This window comes from Oncorhynchus nerka, linkage group LG10, assembly GCF_034236695.1.
Source record: "Oncorhynchus nerka isolate Pitt River linkage group LG10, Oner_Uvic_2.0, whole genome shotgun sequence".
NCBI classification, from domain to species: domain Eukaryota; kingdom Metazoa; phylum Chordata; class Actinopteri; order Salmoniformes; family Salmonidae; genus Oncorhynchus; species Oncorhynchus nerka.
In genome coordinates, this window is record NC_088405.1 from 41,820,884 (window position 1) to 41,834,394 (window position 13,511).

The 13,511-nt window shown below is 44.6% G+C and overlaps 1 protein-coding gene across 1 annotated transcript in view; it reads left to right on the top strand.

Annotated features, from left to right (window-relative positions):
- Nucleotides 1-4,638: 4,638 nt before the first annotated feature.
- LOC115135333 (tyrosine-protein phosphatase non-receptor type 13-like) overlaps nucleotides 4,639-13,511 on the top strand; it is a 100,176-nt gene continuing 91,303 nt past the window's right edge. Inside the window, 5 exon segments of the mRNA XM_065023383.1 lie at nucleotides 4,639-4,780; nucleotides 6,577-6,740; nucleotides 7,403-7,468; nucleotides 7,705-7,884; nucleotides 7,991-8,066. Of these exon segments, the coding sequence (XP_064879455.1) occupies nucleotides 4,657-4,780; nucleotides 6,577-6,740; nucleotides 7,403-7,468; nucleotides 7,705-7,884; nucleotides 7,991-8,066 (610 nt within the window). The 5' untranslated portion in view covers nucleotides 4,639-4,656.

Sequence of the window (13,511 nt, forward strand, 5' to 3'; positions counted from 1 at the left end):
CCCATCGTCGAGAGGACTGCGCGATAAACCTTCTGGAGAACGCTGCACTTCCTAGGAGTCACGTGTATCCATTGTCCCAGGAGGAGACAGTAGCGATGGAAACATAAGTTGCTGAATCGCTGGGACAGGGGTACATTCGGCCCTCCGCATCACCCGTCTCCTCGAGCTTCTTTTTTGTGAAGAAGAAGGATGGAGGTCTGCGTCCGTGCATTGATTATAGAGGTCTAAATTCCATCACAGTAGGGTTTAGTTACCCACTACCTCTCATCGCTACGGCGGTGGAATCATTTCACGGGGCACGCTTCTTCACAAAACTGGACCTGAGGAGCGCGTATAATCTGGTACGTATCCGGGGAGGAAATGAGTGGAAAACCGCATTTAGTACTACATCTAGTCATTATGAGTACCGCGTCATGCCATATGGGTTGAAGAATGCTCCAGCCGTCTTCCAATCCTTCATAGATGAGATTCTCCGAGACCTGCTCGGGCAGGGAGTGGTAGTGTACATCGATTACATCTTGATCTATTCTGCCACACGCGCGGCGCATGTGTCTCTGGTGCGTAAGGTACTTGGGCGACTGCTGGAGCATGACCTGTATTGCAAGGCGGAGAAATGTGAGTTTTTTCAAACAGTCCGTTTCCTTCCTGGGGTATCGTATTTCCACCTCCGGGGTGGTGATGGAGGATGACCGCGTTACAGCCGTGCGTAATTGGCCGACTCCGACCACGGTGAAAGAAGTGCAGCGGTTTTTAGGGTTTGCCAATTACTACCGGAGGTTTATCCAGGGTTTTGGTCAGGTGGCTGCTCCCATCACCTCACTGCTGAAGGGAGGACTGGTGCGCTTGCGTTGGTCAGCAGAGGCGGGCAGAGCTTTCAGTCGTTTGAAAGAGCTGTTCACCAATGCGCCCGTGTTGGCGCATCCGGACCCCTCTTTAGCGTTCATAGTGGAGGTGGATGCGTCCGAGGCGGGGGTCGGGGCCGTGCTGTCCCAGCGCTCGGGCGTGCCACCCAAGCTCCGCCCGTGTGCTTTCTTTTCAAGCAAGCTCGGTCCAGTGGAGTGAAACTATGACGTGGGGGACCGAGAGTTGTTAGCTGTAGTCAAGGCTCTGAAGGTGTGGAGACATTGGCTTGAGGGGGCGAAACACCCTTTTCTCATCTGGACTGACCATCGTAATCTCGAGTATATCCGGGCAGCGAGGAGACTAAATCCACGTCAGGCTAGATGGGCCATGTTTTTCACCAGGTTTCGGTTTACCATCTCATACCGGCCAGGCTCCCAAAACACCAAAGCCGACGCGCTGTCCCGCTTCTATGATCCTGAGGAGCGGTCCGTTGAGCCAACTCCCATCATTCCACCGTCATGTCTCGTGGCACCGGTGGTATGGGAGGTGGACGCGGAGATAGAGAGGGCCTCACAGTTAGAGCCGGCCCCCCCTAACTGTCCAGTGGGGACTCAGTACGTGCCAAGGGGGGTCCGGGATAAGCTGATCCGGTGGGCTCATACTCTCCCCTCCTCGGGTCATCCTGCTATTGAGAGGACAGTGCGGAGTCTTAGAGGGAGATACTGGTGGCCCACGCTGGCTAAAGACGTGAGATTTTATGTCTCCTCCTGGTCAGTGTGTGCTCAGAGCAAGGCTCCTCGGCACCTGCCTAGAGGGAAGTTACAACCCCTCCCCGTTCCACAACGGCCGTGGACACACTTATCGGTGTACTTTCTTACCGACCTTCCCCCGTCCCAGGGAATTACTACGATCCTGGTCGTTGTGGATCGGTTTTCTAAGTCCTGTCGTCTCATCCCATTGCCCGGTCTCTCTACGGCCCTGCAGACTGCGGAGGCCTTGTTTACCCATGTCTTCCGGCACTATGGGGTGCCTGAGGACATCGTTTCTGATCGGGGTCCCCAATTCACGTCCAGAGTGTGGAGGGTGTTTATGGAGAGACTGGGGGTCTCGGTCAGCTTAACCTCAGGTTTTCACCCGAGAGTAATGGACAGGTGGAGCGCGTAAACCAGGATGTGGGCAGGTTTCTGCGGTCCTATTGCCGGGACCGGCCTGGTGAGTGGGCACGGTATGTTCCTTGGGCTGAACTCGCTCAGAACTCCCTACGCCACTCCTCAACTAACTTGTCCCCATTTGAGTGTGTGTTAGGTTACCAGCCGGTCCTGGCCCCATGGCATCAGAGCCAGACTGAGGCTCCTGCGGTGGAGGAATGGGTACAGCGCTCCAAGGACACCTGGAAAGCCGTTCAGGATTTGCTAAGGTTAGCGGGAGAACGGCAGAAGAGGCGCGCTGACCAGCACTGCAGTGAGGCCCCCGTGTTTGCACCGGGGGACAGGGTCTGGCTCTCGACCCGAAACCTGTCCCTCCGCCTGCCCTGTCGGAAGCTGGGGCCGCAGTGTGTGGGGCCGTTCAAAGTCCTGATGAGAATAAACGAGGTGTGTTACAGGTTACAACTTCCTAGGTATTACCGTATTAACCCCTCATTTCATGTGTCTCTCCTCAGGCCGGTGGTGGCTGGTCCCCTGCAAGAAGGTGAAGTGCCTGAGGTCCCTCCTCCCCTCTGGACATCGAGGGGTCCCCGGCGTACACGGTACGGGGCATTCGGGATTCGAGACGCCGGTTGGGGGGCCTACAGTACCTCGTGGACTGGGAGGGGTACGGTCCGGAGGAGAGATGCTGGGTTCCGGTGGGGGACATTTTGGACCCTTCTCTCCTGAGAGATCTCCACCGCCTCCACCCGGATCGCCCGGCGCCTCGTCCTCCGGGCCGTCCTCGAGGCCGGTGGTGGCGCGCTGCGGGAGCCACGCGTCAGGGGGGGGGGTACTGTCCCGACATCCGCCAAAGTTGGTTCCTTTGCCTGTTTGGGCGGTGCTCTGCGGTCGTCGTCACCGTCCTACTAGCCACTACCGATCCCTTTTTGTCTGTTTGTCTGTTGGTTTTGTCTTATTAGTTTCACCTGTGTGTATTTTAGTTTAACCTGTTGCTTCTACTCGGGACGCTTGCGTCCCAACTAGAGCTCTGGAAATGCAAATGCGCTACGCTAAATGCTAATAGTATTAGTTAAAACTCAAAAGTTCATTAAAATACACATGCAGGGTATCGAATTAAAGCTACACTCGTTGTGAATCCAGGCAACAAGTCAGATTTTTAAAATGCTTTTCGGCGAAAGCATGAGAAGCTATTATCTGATAGCATGCAACACCCCAAAAGACCCACAGGGGACGTAAACAAAATAATTAGCATTTCGGCGTTACACAAACCGCACAATAAAATAGAAAACATTCATTACCTTTCACCATCTTCTTTGTTGGCACTCCTAGATGTCCCATAAACACTATTTGGGTCTTTATTTCGATTAAATCGGTCCATATAAAGCCTAGATATCGTTATATGTAGACTGTGTGATAAACGAAAAAAACATCGTTTCAAAACGTAACGTCCTTTTTTAAAATTCAAAAAGTCGACGATAAACTTTCACAAAACACTTCGAAATACTTTTGTAATGCAACGTTAGGTATTAGTAAACGTTAATAAGCGATAAAATTCATCAGGAGGCGATGTAAAGATCATTAGCTGTCCGTCTGGAAAAATGTCCGGCTAGAAACTCAACGAAAATATCCGGTCCTAGACCGGAGGAGATACGGTGTCCTGCATGTGTTTGACCAAGAAAAAACTCGAAGGGAAATGACAAGACTCTAGACACCGTGTGGAAGCTGTAGGTACTGCAACCTCAGTCAATTAATTGTGGTTCACCTTTATCAATGGGATCAAGTAGGGCATGGATATATTTTCCCATTTTCAGTGATCAGTTTTTCCTGTGCTTTTCGATGTAAATGCCGTTCTGGTAAAGCCACAGCAGTGATTTAACCAGTTTTTTAAACATCTGAGTGTTTTCTATCCACACAGACTAAGCAAATGCATATACTATATTCCTGGCATGAGTAGCAGGGCGCTGAAATGTTGCACGATTTTTAACAGAATGTTCAAAAAAGTAGAGGGTCGACTGAAGAGGTTAATTAGCGTCCTTATATATAGTAGGTTGTCCCGCCCTTGTTTTGTGCGGGATTGTTTTTTGTTACTCTGTCGTATGGTGGTTTTCGTATGTGTATTCTCCGGACTATTTGGTCCTGTGTTTGGGCTGGTCAATTGTATGAGCCCTGTATGTTGGCGTGACCGTTTTTTTTGCGCTGGAGAATAAATTGACGATCTACTGAACCCTGCTCTCTGTGCCTGATTCCACCCACCACTCCTAGTATCCCGTGACAACTGCAGATGTCTGCTTCGGTGGTGCTGAATCACTGCTATTGGCTGTTTGTTTACTTTCGCACCATTAGACCTCAGTGACAAAATCACCACAGATAGAGGGAACCCTAATTGTTAAAACTTACTGGAGGAACTGTGGAAACTCAGGATACTAACTGTAATGGCTAAAATGTTGATGTTATATGGAGGATATTTGGTAAACAGACACGAGGCCAGAGATGAATAAATATGTTGAGCAGTGCAAATTAAATCAGTCTTAAAGGCATTCGTTTTCTAGACTGATCCCTAGTTGATCACCTGCTCAGTTGTGTGTGTAGTGTGACAGACTGATTGATTGTTTGTTTGATTGATGTGTCTGTCTCCCAGTGTGTATGTGTGTGGTGTGTGTGCAGGATGAGCAGCACGTTTGTGACGCTAGCGGAAGTGTTGGAGTGTCGAGGAGGCCCTCTTCTGGAGGACGAGGTGTGGTCCCTCCTCCTGGGCACTGCAGAGTCCCTGGTCGACGTCTCATACAAAGGTACAGTAATACTACTGATGTACTTACTCACTGCCACTGAGTAATACTAAATACTACTCCTGGGCACACACTACAGTACTGTTCTTTAGAATGACTAATGCTAATGTAGTAACTCAATATACACTGCTCAAAAAAATAAAGGGAACACTTAAACAACATAATGTAACTCCAAGTCAATCACACTTCTGTGAAATCAAACTTTCCACTTAGGAAGCAACACAGATTGACAATAAATTTCACATGCTGTTGTGCAAATGGAATAGACAACTGGTGGAAATTATAGGCAATTAGCAAGACACCCCCAATAAAGGAGTGGTTCTGCAGGTGGTGACCACAGACCACTTCTCAGTTCCTATGCTTCCTGGCTGATGTTTTGGTCACTTTTGAATGCTGGCGGTGCTTTCACTCTAGTGGTAGCATGAGACGGAGTCTACAACCCACACAAGTGGCTCAGGTAGTGCAGCTCATCCAGGATGGGACATCAATGCGAGCTGTGGCAAGAAGGTTTGCTGTGTCTGTCAGCGTAGTGTCCAGAGCATGGAGGCGCTACCAGGAGACAGGCCAGTACATCAGGAGACGTGGAGGAGGCCGTAGGAGGCCTGAGGAGCAGGAGGAGCACTGCCAGAGCCTTGCAAAATGACCTCCAGCAGGCCACAAATGTGCATGTGTCTGCTCAAATGGTCAGAAACAGACTCCATGAGTGTGATATGAGGGTCCGACGTCCACAGGTGAGGGTTGTGTTTACAGCCCAACACCGTGCAGGACGTTTGGCATTTGCCAGAGAACACCAAGATTGGCAAATTCGCCACTGGTGCCCTGTGCTCTTCACAGATGAAAGCAGGTTCACACTGAGCACATGTGACAGACGTGACAGAGTCTGGAGACGCCGTGGAGAACGTTCTGCTGCCTGCAACATCCTCCAGCATGACCGGATTGGCGGTGGGTCAGTCATGGTGTGGGGTGGCATTTCTTTGGGGGGGGCCGCACAGCCCTCCATGTGCTCGCCAGAGGTAGCCTGACTGCCATTAGGTACCGAGATGAGATCCTCAGACCCCTTGTGAGGCCATATGCTGGTGCCGTTGGCCCTGGGTTCCTCCTAATGCAAGACAATGCTAGACCTCATGTGGCTTGAGTGTGTCAGCAGTTCCTGCAAGAGGAAGGCATTGATGCTATGGACTGGCCCGCCAGTTCCCCAGACCTGAATCCAATTGAGCACATCTGGGACATCATGTCTCGCTCCGTCCACCAACGCCACGTTGCACCACAGACTGTCCAGGAGTTGGCGGATGCTTTAATCCAGGTCTGGGAGGAGATCCCTCAGGAGACCATCCGACACCTCATCAGGAGCATGTCCAGGCGTTATAGGGAGGTCATACAGGCACGTGGAGGCCACACACACTACTGAGCCTCATTTTGACTTGTTTTAAGGACATTACATCCTTAAAATGGATCAGCCTGTACTGTGCTTTTCCACTTTAATTTTGAGTGTGACTCCAAATCCAGACCTCCATGGGTTGATACATTTGATTTCCATTGATAATTTTTGCGGGATTTTGTTGTCAGCACATTCAACTATGTAAAGAAAAAAGTATTTAATAAGAATATTTCATTCATTCAGATCTAGGATGTGTTATTTTAGTGTCCCCTTTTTTTTTGCAGTATACTATACATACTACTTCTTAATATTAATAATATACTAAAGGGATATGGATTTGTGGAGACACATTACTTATTTAGAGACATTTATCAGGTATTACATGTCATTTCCACAGTATGTATTTCTATTCACTTTTCAGGACATAACAGTATGTGTAGCATCATAAGCCCCACCTCCCTGCTGCTCTCGGCCACTGGAACACTGGCGTTTAAGAACTGCACCCTATCAGATGAGGCATGCACCTTCACCGCGCCAGAGATGCTGCAAGGCCGTGCCTCCTCAACCAAACCTGCTATAGAGAAGGTTAGCATACACACATTGTGCCCAAGCCCCAGCTCCAATTAGATGTTTCGTAGGCAAAGTCCTAAGGTCAGCTTACCCTCACCAAATCCTATCTATATATATCAGATGTAAATGTAAACCTGACATTAGATTTGCCTCTATCACAATGTGGTTTCTGATGTTGACATTAGTAGCAGTTCTGCTGTTGAGCGGTGTAAGTGTGGATTATCTTGGTTCACTACAGACAGAGAGGATTTATGATGTAATCCATCTCTCACATGGCTTTGGGCCAGCACCACTAACTAAAAGCATTAACACTGCTGCAGTAAGCTAAGTCCCTGCACTGAAGCTAATACACAAGGGGCCAGCACTAACATGCTGTGTGTGTGGGGGGTTCCTGATGCAGTAGATGGCAGCACTAACACAGCAATGAGCCTCAAGTAACTTGAAGCAAAGTTATCACACACATCGCCATCCAGTGATGCTAGAGAGGAAATACATTTTCGTAGGTGCTGCCCTTGTGTAGACAATGCTTTGCCTGTGTAAAACAAAACACAATACACAAAGATACACCATCTGTGGTGTTAATGTGAATTGTTTTGGCATGCAGGTTTTTTTCTCAGAAGGATTTAATGTCTGACTCATATTGAGTGTCACACTCTAATCTCTCTGTCTTCTACCAGATGCTGGTGTATTCACTTGGTATGACTCTCTACTGGTCTGTCGATTATCATCTACCTCAGAATCAGGTGGGTCCATACATTACCATGGCCTTCAACATTAATTGACATCAAAATGTAGAAACTTGTTGAACAAAAAAACTTGTTGAAGAACAACTCGTTCTCTCAAGACTTTCTCTCAAGCATGTTCAGTCCTTCAGTGATTCCGGGCAACCCCATCACACTTCTCTTTTTCCCTCCGTTGATATTGATACCTGGAGAGATATTGATACCCGGTCTTTCATCTTTATTCTTGTCTCTCCCAGCCGGTCCAGTTGAGTGACCACCTTAACAGCCTGCTACTGAGCATGTGCGAGGACCTGGCCCACCGCAGGGTCAATCTCAACAGTATCTTGGAATCCTGTGAGTCTCAGCACAAAGCCTCTCTCCTGCCTCCGCCCAACAGAGTCATAGGACAACTGGTGGAGGATGTCTTTCACAAAGCTGTGAGTGTGTGTTGGGGGGTGGCGGGGTGGCGGGGTGGCAGTGTGTGGGTGTGTCTGTCTGTCTGTGTAATGCTGCAATTTTACCAGTGGAATGCTTTTCTCTCAGGTGGACCATGGCTCTGTGCCAGAGCCCTTTGCACCGCTGAGTGGGAGGAGTCAGATGGTCAGAGAGAGGCTTCATGGTAAGGACTGCCTCTAAACGGCCTCTATATCCCTCACAGCAAACCAGGAACATTCCCTAGGACAGTAGGCAACATTCCCCTTAAGTTGTAGTTAGTATGTTTTCTCAGATTTTCACTATTATTCAGACTTTTGTAATAGAAAACAACTCAATTTGGTCTTCTAAATCCTCAACAATGCTTAAACCACATCAGTAGACCACTTTTGAGGTTTGGGGAAGAGAATTGAGTATCTTTGAGCATGTCAAGAGACTGGTGTTTGTCTGGCTGTGTTTCTGTACTGCATGCACAATAGCAGAGTTTGCAAAACAAAATACCACCCGATTGATACAAATCATCATGATATCCTATCATTCTGCCAGTTAACTTTGCAGTTAACATTTAATTTGGAACATTTTATGGGAAAGCCTTTAGAAATGACTGTTTGTACATCGCCAACTGGCTACACAAAGTAGTAGACACAGGCATTCCCATGCAGTTACGTCCTCACAAAGTTGAAAGAAATACAAATCAATGATGTATTCTTTACAGGTCGACTTTGGATTGAACTAATCTGCGCTAACTTTTTTCTCTAAGGCACTCCGAAGCAACTGCACAGGGAAGCCTATCATTACATCAATTATTATCTGGGTGATTTTTTATCCCTGGTCGCACGCACTGGTTGCTCCCAAAATAAAATGTCAGGTTGCACAGCAAAATATCTAGTAGCATACGTGACCAAAATGGTCTCACTTTAGAGCCCTGAGTGTAACATTATTATAGGAACTTGCCAAACTTTTGAACAATTTTCATTTCAATCTTCTTACATCATGATATTTTATTAGACTATTGTCAAAACATAGTTTTTTTTTTTTTTAAAGAAAGTCAAATCAAGTAGATTTAAACCTGCGATCTGACATCTTCCAGCCCTTTAGGCTGCTTAGTGTGCAGCGCCAACAGGATCCTAAAAAGTAGATTTCCCTTTACAATGAAATTGATAGAGGGGCTGAATTTACCGATTCTGCCTGGGCTTTTCTGCTGATCATTAAAGAAACATTTGATTTGCATCTTGGGGGTGTGGTTCGATGTAGGTGTGTTCGCTACATCGTACCTTGACAGTTATTTGGGGTTCACAGCAAATCTGTGAACACCCATTGTTATTTTCTGAATTTTTATTTTTTCTTTCCTTAACATGGTAAAATAAGTCAAGTATTGGTAACTTTCTTTTCTAATTTGGCACACGAACTAGATGCATGAGTAACTTGGCCAAATAAATGGCACCAATGGCCTAAAGGGAGTTCTGTTATAAGCAGTCTCACTTAAACCTCATATCCGTCACCTGCTTGACCTAGAGATATGAATTTTATTAAATGTTTTTCAATTCATTTTTTTAAAAGGACCCATAAGGTACATTTTTTGAAAACCTTTAAAAAACATATTGTGAACCACAAGTCCAAATAACACTGGTATATAGACCCATGGTACATGTTTTAACTTCTCAAACTAAGGGATTGGATAAGAGATATTATTATTGATCAGGAAATAGGATTTGTCCATTTACATCCTTTGTAAATCCACTTCACAAAAGCTTATGTGCAACTTTTTATGGTCATCAATAACATTAAGTTTGGCATCGATATCTTTAAAAACACGGAAAGGATTAACAATTCACTTTGACTATGTAACGCTATTGCTTAAAATAATCAGAACAAATCTTCTCATAGCCTACAAGTCAGATGCACTCCAAATGTGTTATTTTGACTCATCACAATAGTCCCTAATGAGTTTGAGAAAGCAACATTGATGCAATTGAAGATGACCACACTATACCAGTAGATGCATATTAGCACATACGCTAATACGCTAAAATATGTTGGCCCATGACACATGTCTTAACAAAAATCTGATTTTACGTATCCATTTAAACCACTGTAAATCCACTCCACATTGGCCTATTACTTGAAACGTGTCATTGTTATCATGGACCTCAATGAACCACAATAGATGTGGTTTTAAAAAACAAGGAAACTATTAACAACTGAATGACTACCTACTGCATTCAAAGATAACCAACCTACAGCACTAGACTAAACTTTCTCATCTATGAAACATTTGATCCCATTAGTTTTCTGTTCCCAAAACTAGAATCAGTTACAGAGTGGGCCAAGTTTTGTAGACTTTACCCTTTGCCAAAGTATTTTTTTTAAACATTGTGCAAGGGGAAATGTTGTTATTGCAGAATAGGCGTTACCTAATGGAACTATGAAATATATGCTAGAAAGTGCCAATAGCTTCTCCCTAGATCGCGCTTGGCTCTGCCCTCCTTGCTTGTTTGATTGATTTGCTCCCATTGCAAACGACATGCTGTGGTCTAGTTTGAGTTAGTTCAAATAATCGTGTGCTTTATTTATGATAGCAAAGCTACACGCTGTTTATCAATGCCCAAATTCACTAGCTAGTAAGGCCAGGACCATACCAGTATTACGATACTTGTATCGTGGCTAGGAAACAAAAAACAAAGCAGATTTATCTTCTTTAGGAGAACAGCCCTATCATTATGTTGTCATCTATTTATCATCTATCTAGTTGCATTTATGAATTTTCCAAGTTATAGCACATAATAATTTACCTGGATTTTTTTTTTGCGATACTGGTATTGCCCCTGTTATGTTTTAAATGAACCGAGTAAAATCTCACGGACAATTATTCCCAATCTTATGGGAGATATGTCAAGTGTTTTCTGTCTGTTATAAATGGGGGAGAGATTAGTGGCGTTGAAAGCGTATCCAGCATAACAACACTCTGAGTCACGTGTTGGTTAATCACTCTCTGCAGTAGATGTGATGCTATTATTACAGCAGACTTCCCTTCCGTTGACATGGCCTCCTTTATACAGGGATCTGTGGCTATTCTTTCAAACGTTGTGCCTACTTTGATAAACCCATCACTGAAAAGTGGACACTATCTCTGCCACTCGCCATGATCTGGGCATGTATATTGTGCACCATTCGCTGCATTCCCTCTCCTACGAGCAATCCCCTGTAACAATAAACATACATGAGTGGTATCATTCCCCAGAGATTCTGTTACCATTTCCTTAATTTATTAGCCACACAGATCCCAGTCACATTCCATTCCATCCAACCCATAACACGTTAGTCACTACCACTAATCCACTTCTATAGTTATAAACATATTAAAACATTCTCAAATCAATTAGTCAATTTCCACCAATCCCTCCTCTGGAACAAACATCACACTTATGTTCCACGACGCTTAGAAAACGTATCGACTTGAACAGGGAAGAGAGAAAATACATGTTTATTAATTTTACACCACCCTTGATGCGATTGAGATTGGGGATGCCAATGGGATGATGGTCTCCATGCCAGTCTCCTTCATCCTCAGGTGTTAAACGCAAGACACAGACTATGGGTTTTGAATGTAATTAATTGTACTGTATCATCCAGCAATCCATATGTATTAATGCGCTATTAGGATTCTGATGACATGGTAAAACAAAAACCCCTTCATGGATGACCCAAGTCTCTGTCTCTCTCTCTCTCTCTCTCTCTCTCTCTCTCTCTCTCTCTCTCTCTCTCTCTCTCTCTCTCTCTCTCTCTCGAATCACAATTAAAACATTTGATGAATTATCCAACCAAAATGTTGAAATGACAGTCCTTAGTGCTTTACGTTGAATCCATCACTCGAATTCAAGCCCCTCAACTCAGCACACATTGTCATGGTTAGAGTGTACATTTACAAACGGGACCATATATTACCGGGATTAAATGTTCTCATTATGGCCCTTGTTTGTCCCTGTTTACCTGTCGCGAGTGGCATATTAATGACAGATCTGTATCTCAATACCTAAATTACCATGAATTTCCTAGTGTGTAGACCTCCAAAAGCAACCGGATACTCCAAATAAACAGTTTAGGGCAACCCTAAATCAATGTACGGGCACAGTTGTCTCTCACCTGAGCCACCACCACTACCATGTTCTTGGTCAAATGATCCCTTCCATGCATCAAGACACCATCTGTGTTCACCTTTGCATTACTCGAGAGAGGACAGAGCAAAACAACAGTTTAAGACATTTCTGATTCTGGAAATCCAGACCATCTATTCACCACATGACAATTTATTACATTCCCAATATTCTTAATACCAAAATGTATCAGACAAATTTCAAAGACCATTACAACACACTGCTGAAACAATTTTTCAAATGGGCTTATACTCCCTTATCATACTGGCGACCTCACCACAGAGTTACCAGGTCAAGGAGTTAGAGCGCTAACCCTTACAATACAGCAATACAACAATACAGCAAACCCAAGCTGATGAGGTTTGTATCGAAACAAACAAAATGAACATAAACAACAACAGTACACATATCACCCAAGGTGGGGAAACCCTCAATCCATTTGGAGTAGCTGTCAACCATTATCCACATATCATTTATTTTTATGTTCTCTTTGCATATTTACCAAGGCCAGGTCCACAAGGAACTGGTAATTGCCCCTTTGAACATATGACTCACATCGTGATTCAAAAACAAACACTGCCTATTAATTAAAAAATAAACAAATTAGAATAACACATCAAATTAGAATTACAACTCTTGATAACTCCATAAGGAAATAATTGTGTCCCATAAAGTAATGGTAAAATAGAGACCGTTGTCCCTCATTCATATTGTACTTAAATCTCAGTTAACGTCTCGATCATTTCTAGTGAGGTTGATCAAGCTTCACCAGAAAGTCAGGACAAAGGTAATTCAACACCATCAAGTAATGTTCTTTCCCTTTTCTTCAGAAACCATTTAACAACATTTCAAACATTTCCATAATTCGGTGTACCAAGTTTAAAACCAAATTAAAAAGACCCCACACACAATAAATCCAACACGGTATTAACACCACTAACACATATTCATAACCGGTGAATTGTGTGTGCATGCGTGCTGGTGTGTGTGGTAAACCGTTGTGCAAAAACACACAAATGGCCAGGCCTTACTTATCTGGGAGCTCCCTTTATGGCCGTATGCGGAAACCTTATACTTTATAAAACTGCAGAATTTCACTAACACCCCATCCTCTCCTGGAAGAGAAAGTGCACATTTCGTTAGTATTCACTATGCTAATCTTAATCAGCAAACCAAAAGTTTTAATTACAAACAAAACATGTCTCCCCTCCACTGTCTCCCCTCCAATCGTTAATCGTTGATTTTAATCCACACAAACATTTATGTATCCTTGACGTAGCATTTATCTTGCCACCAAGTCTAACATATATGACTGGTCTCTCTTTTCCCCATGATTTTCAGTATCCAACGCACCTCAATGCCCATCATGTTCATGAACAAAAATGTTAAGTTAATTTTTGGTTTTTCTTTTTTGCATTGAGCTTTTGCTTTTATTTTATGTTATTGTCACAGTTGCATCTCAGAATTCTTTATTAGAT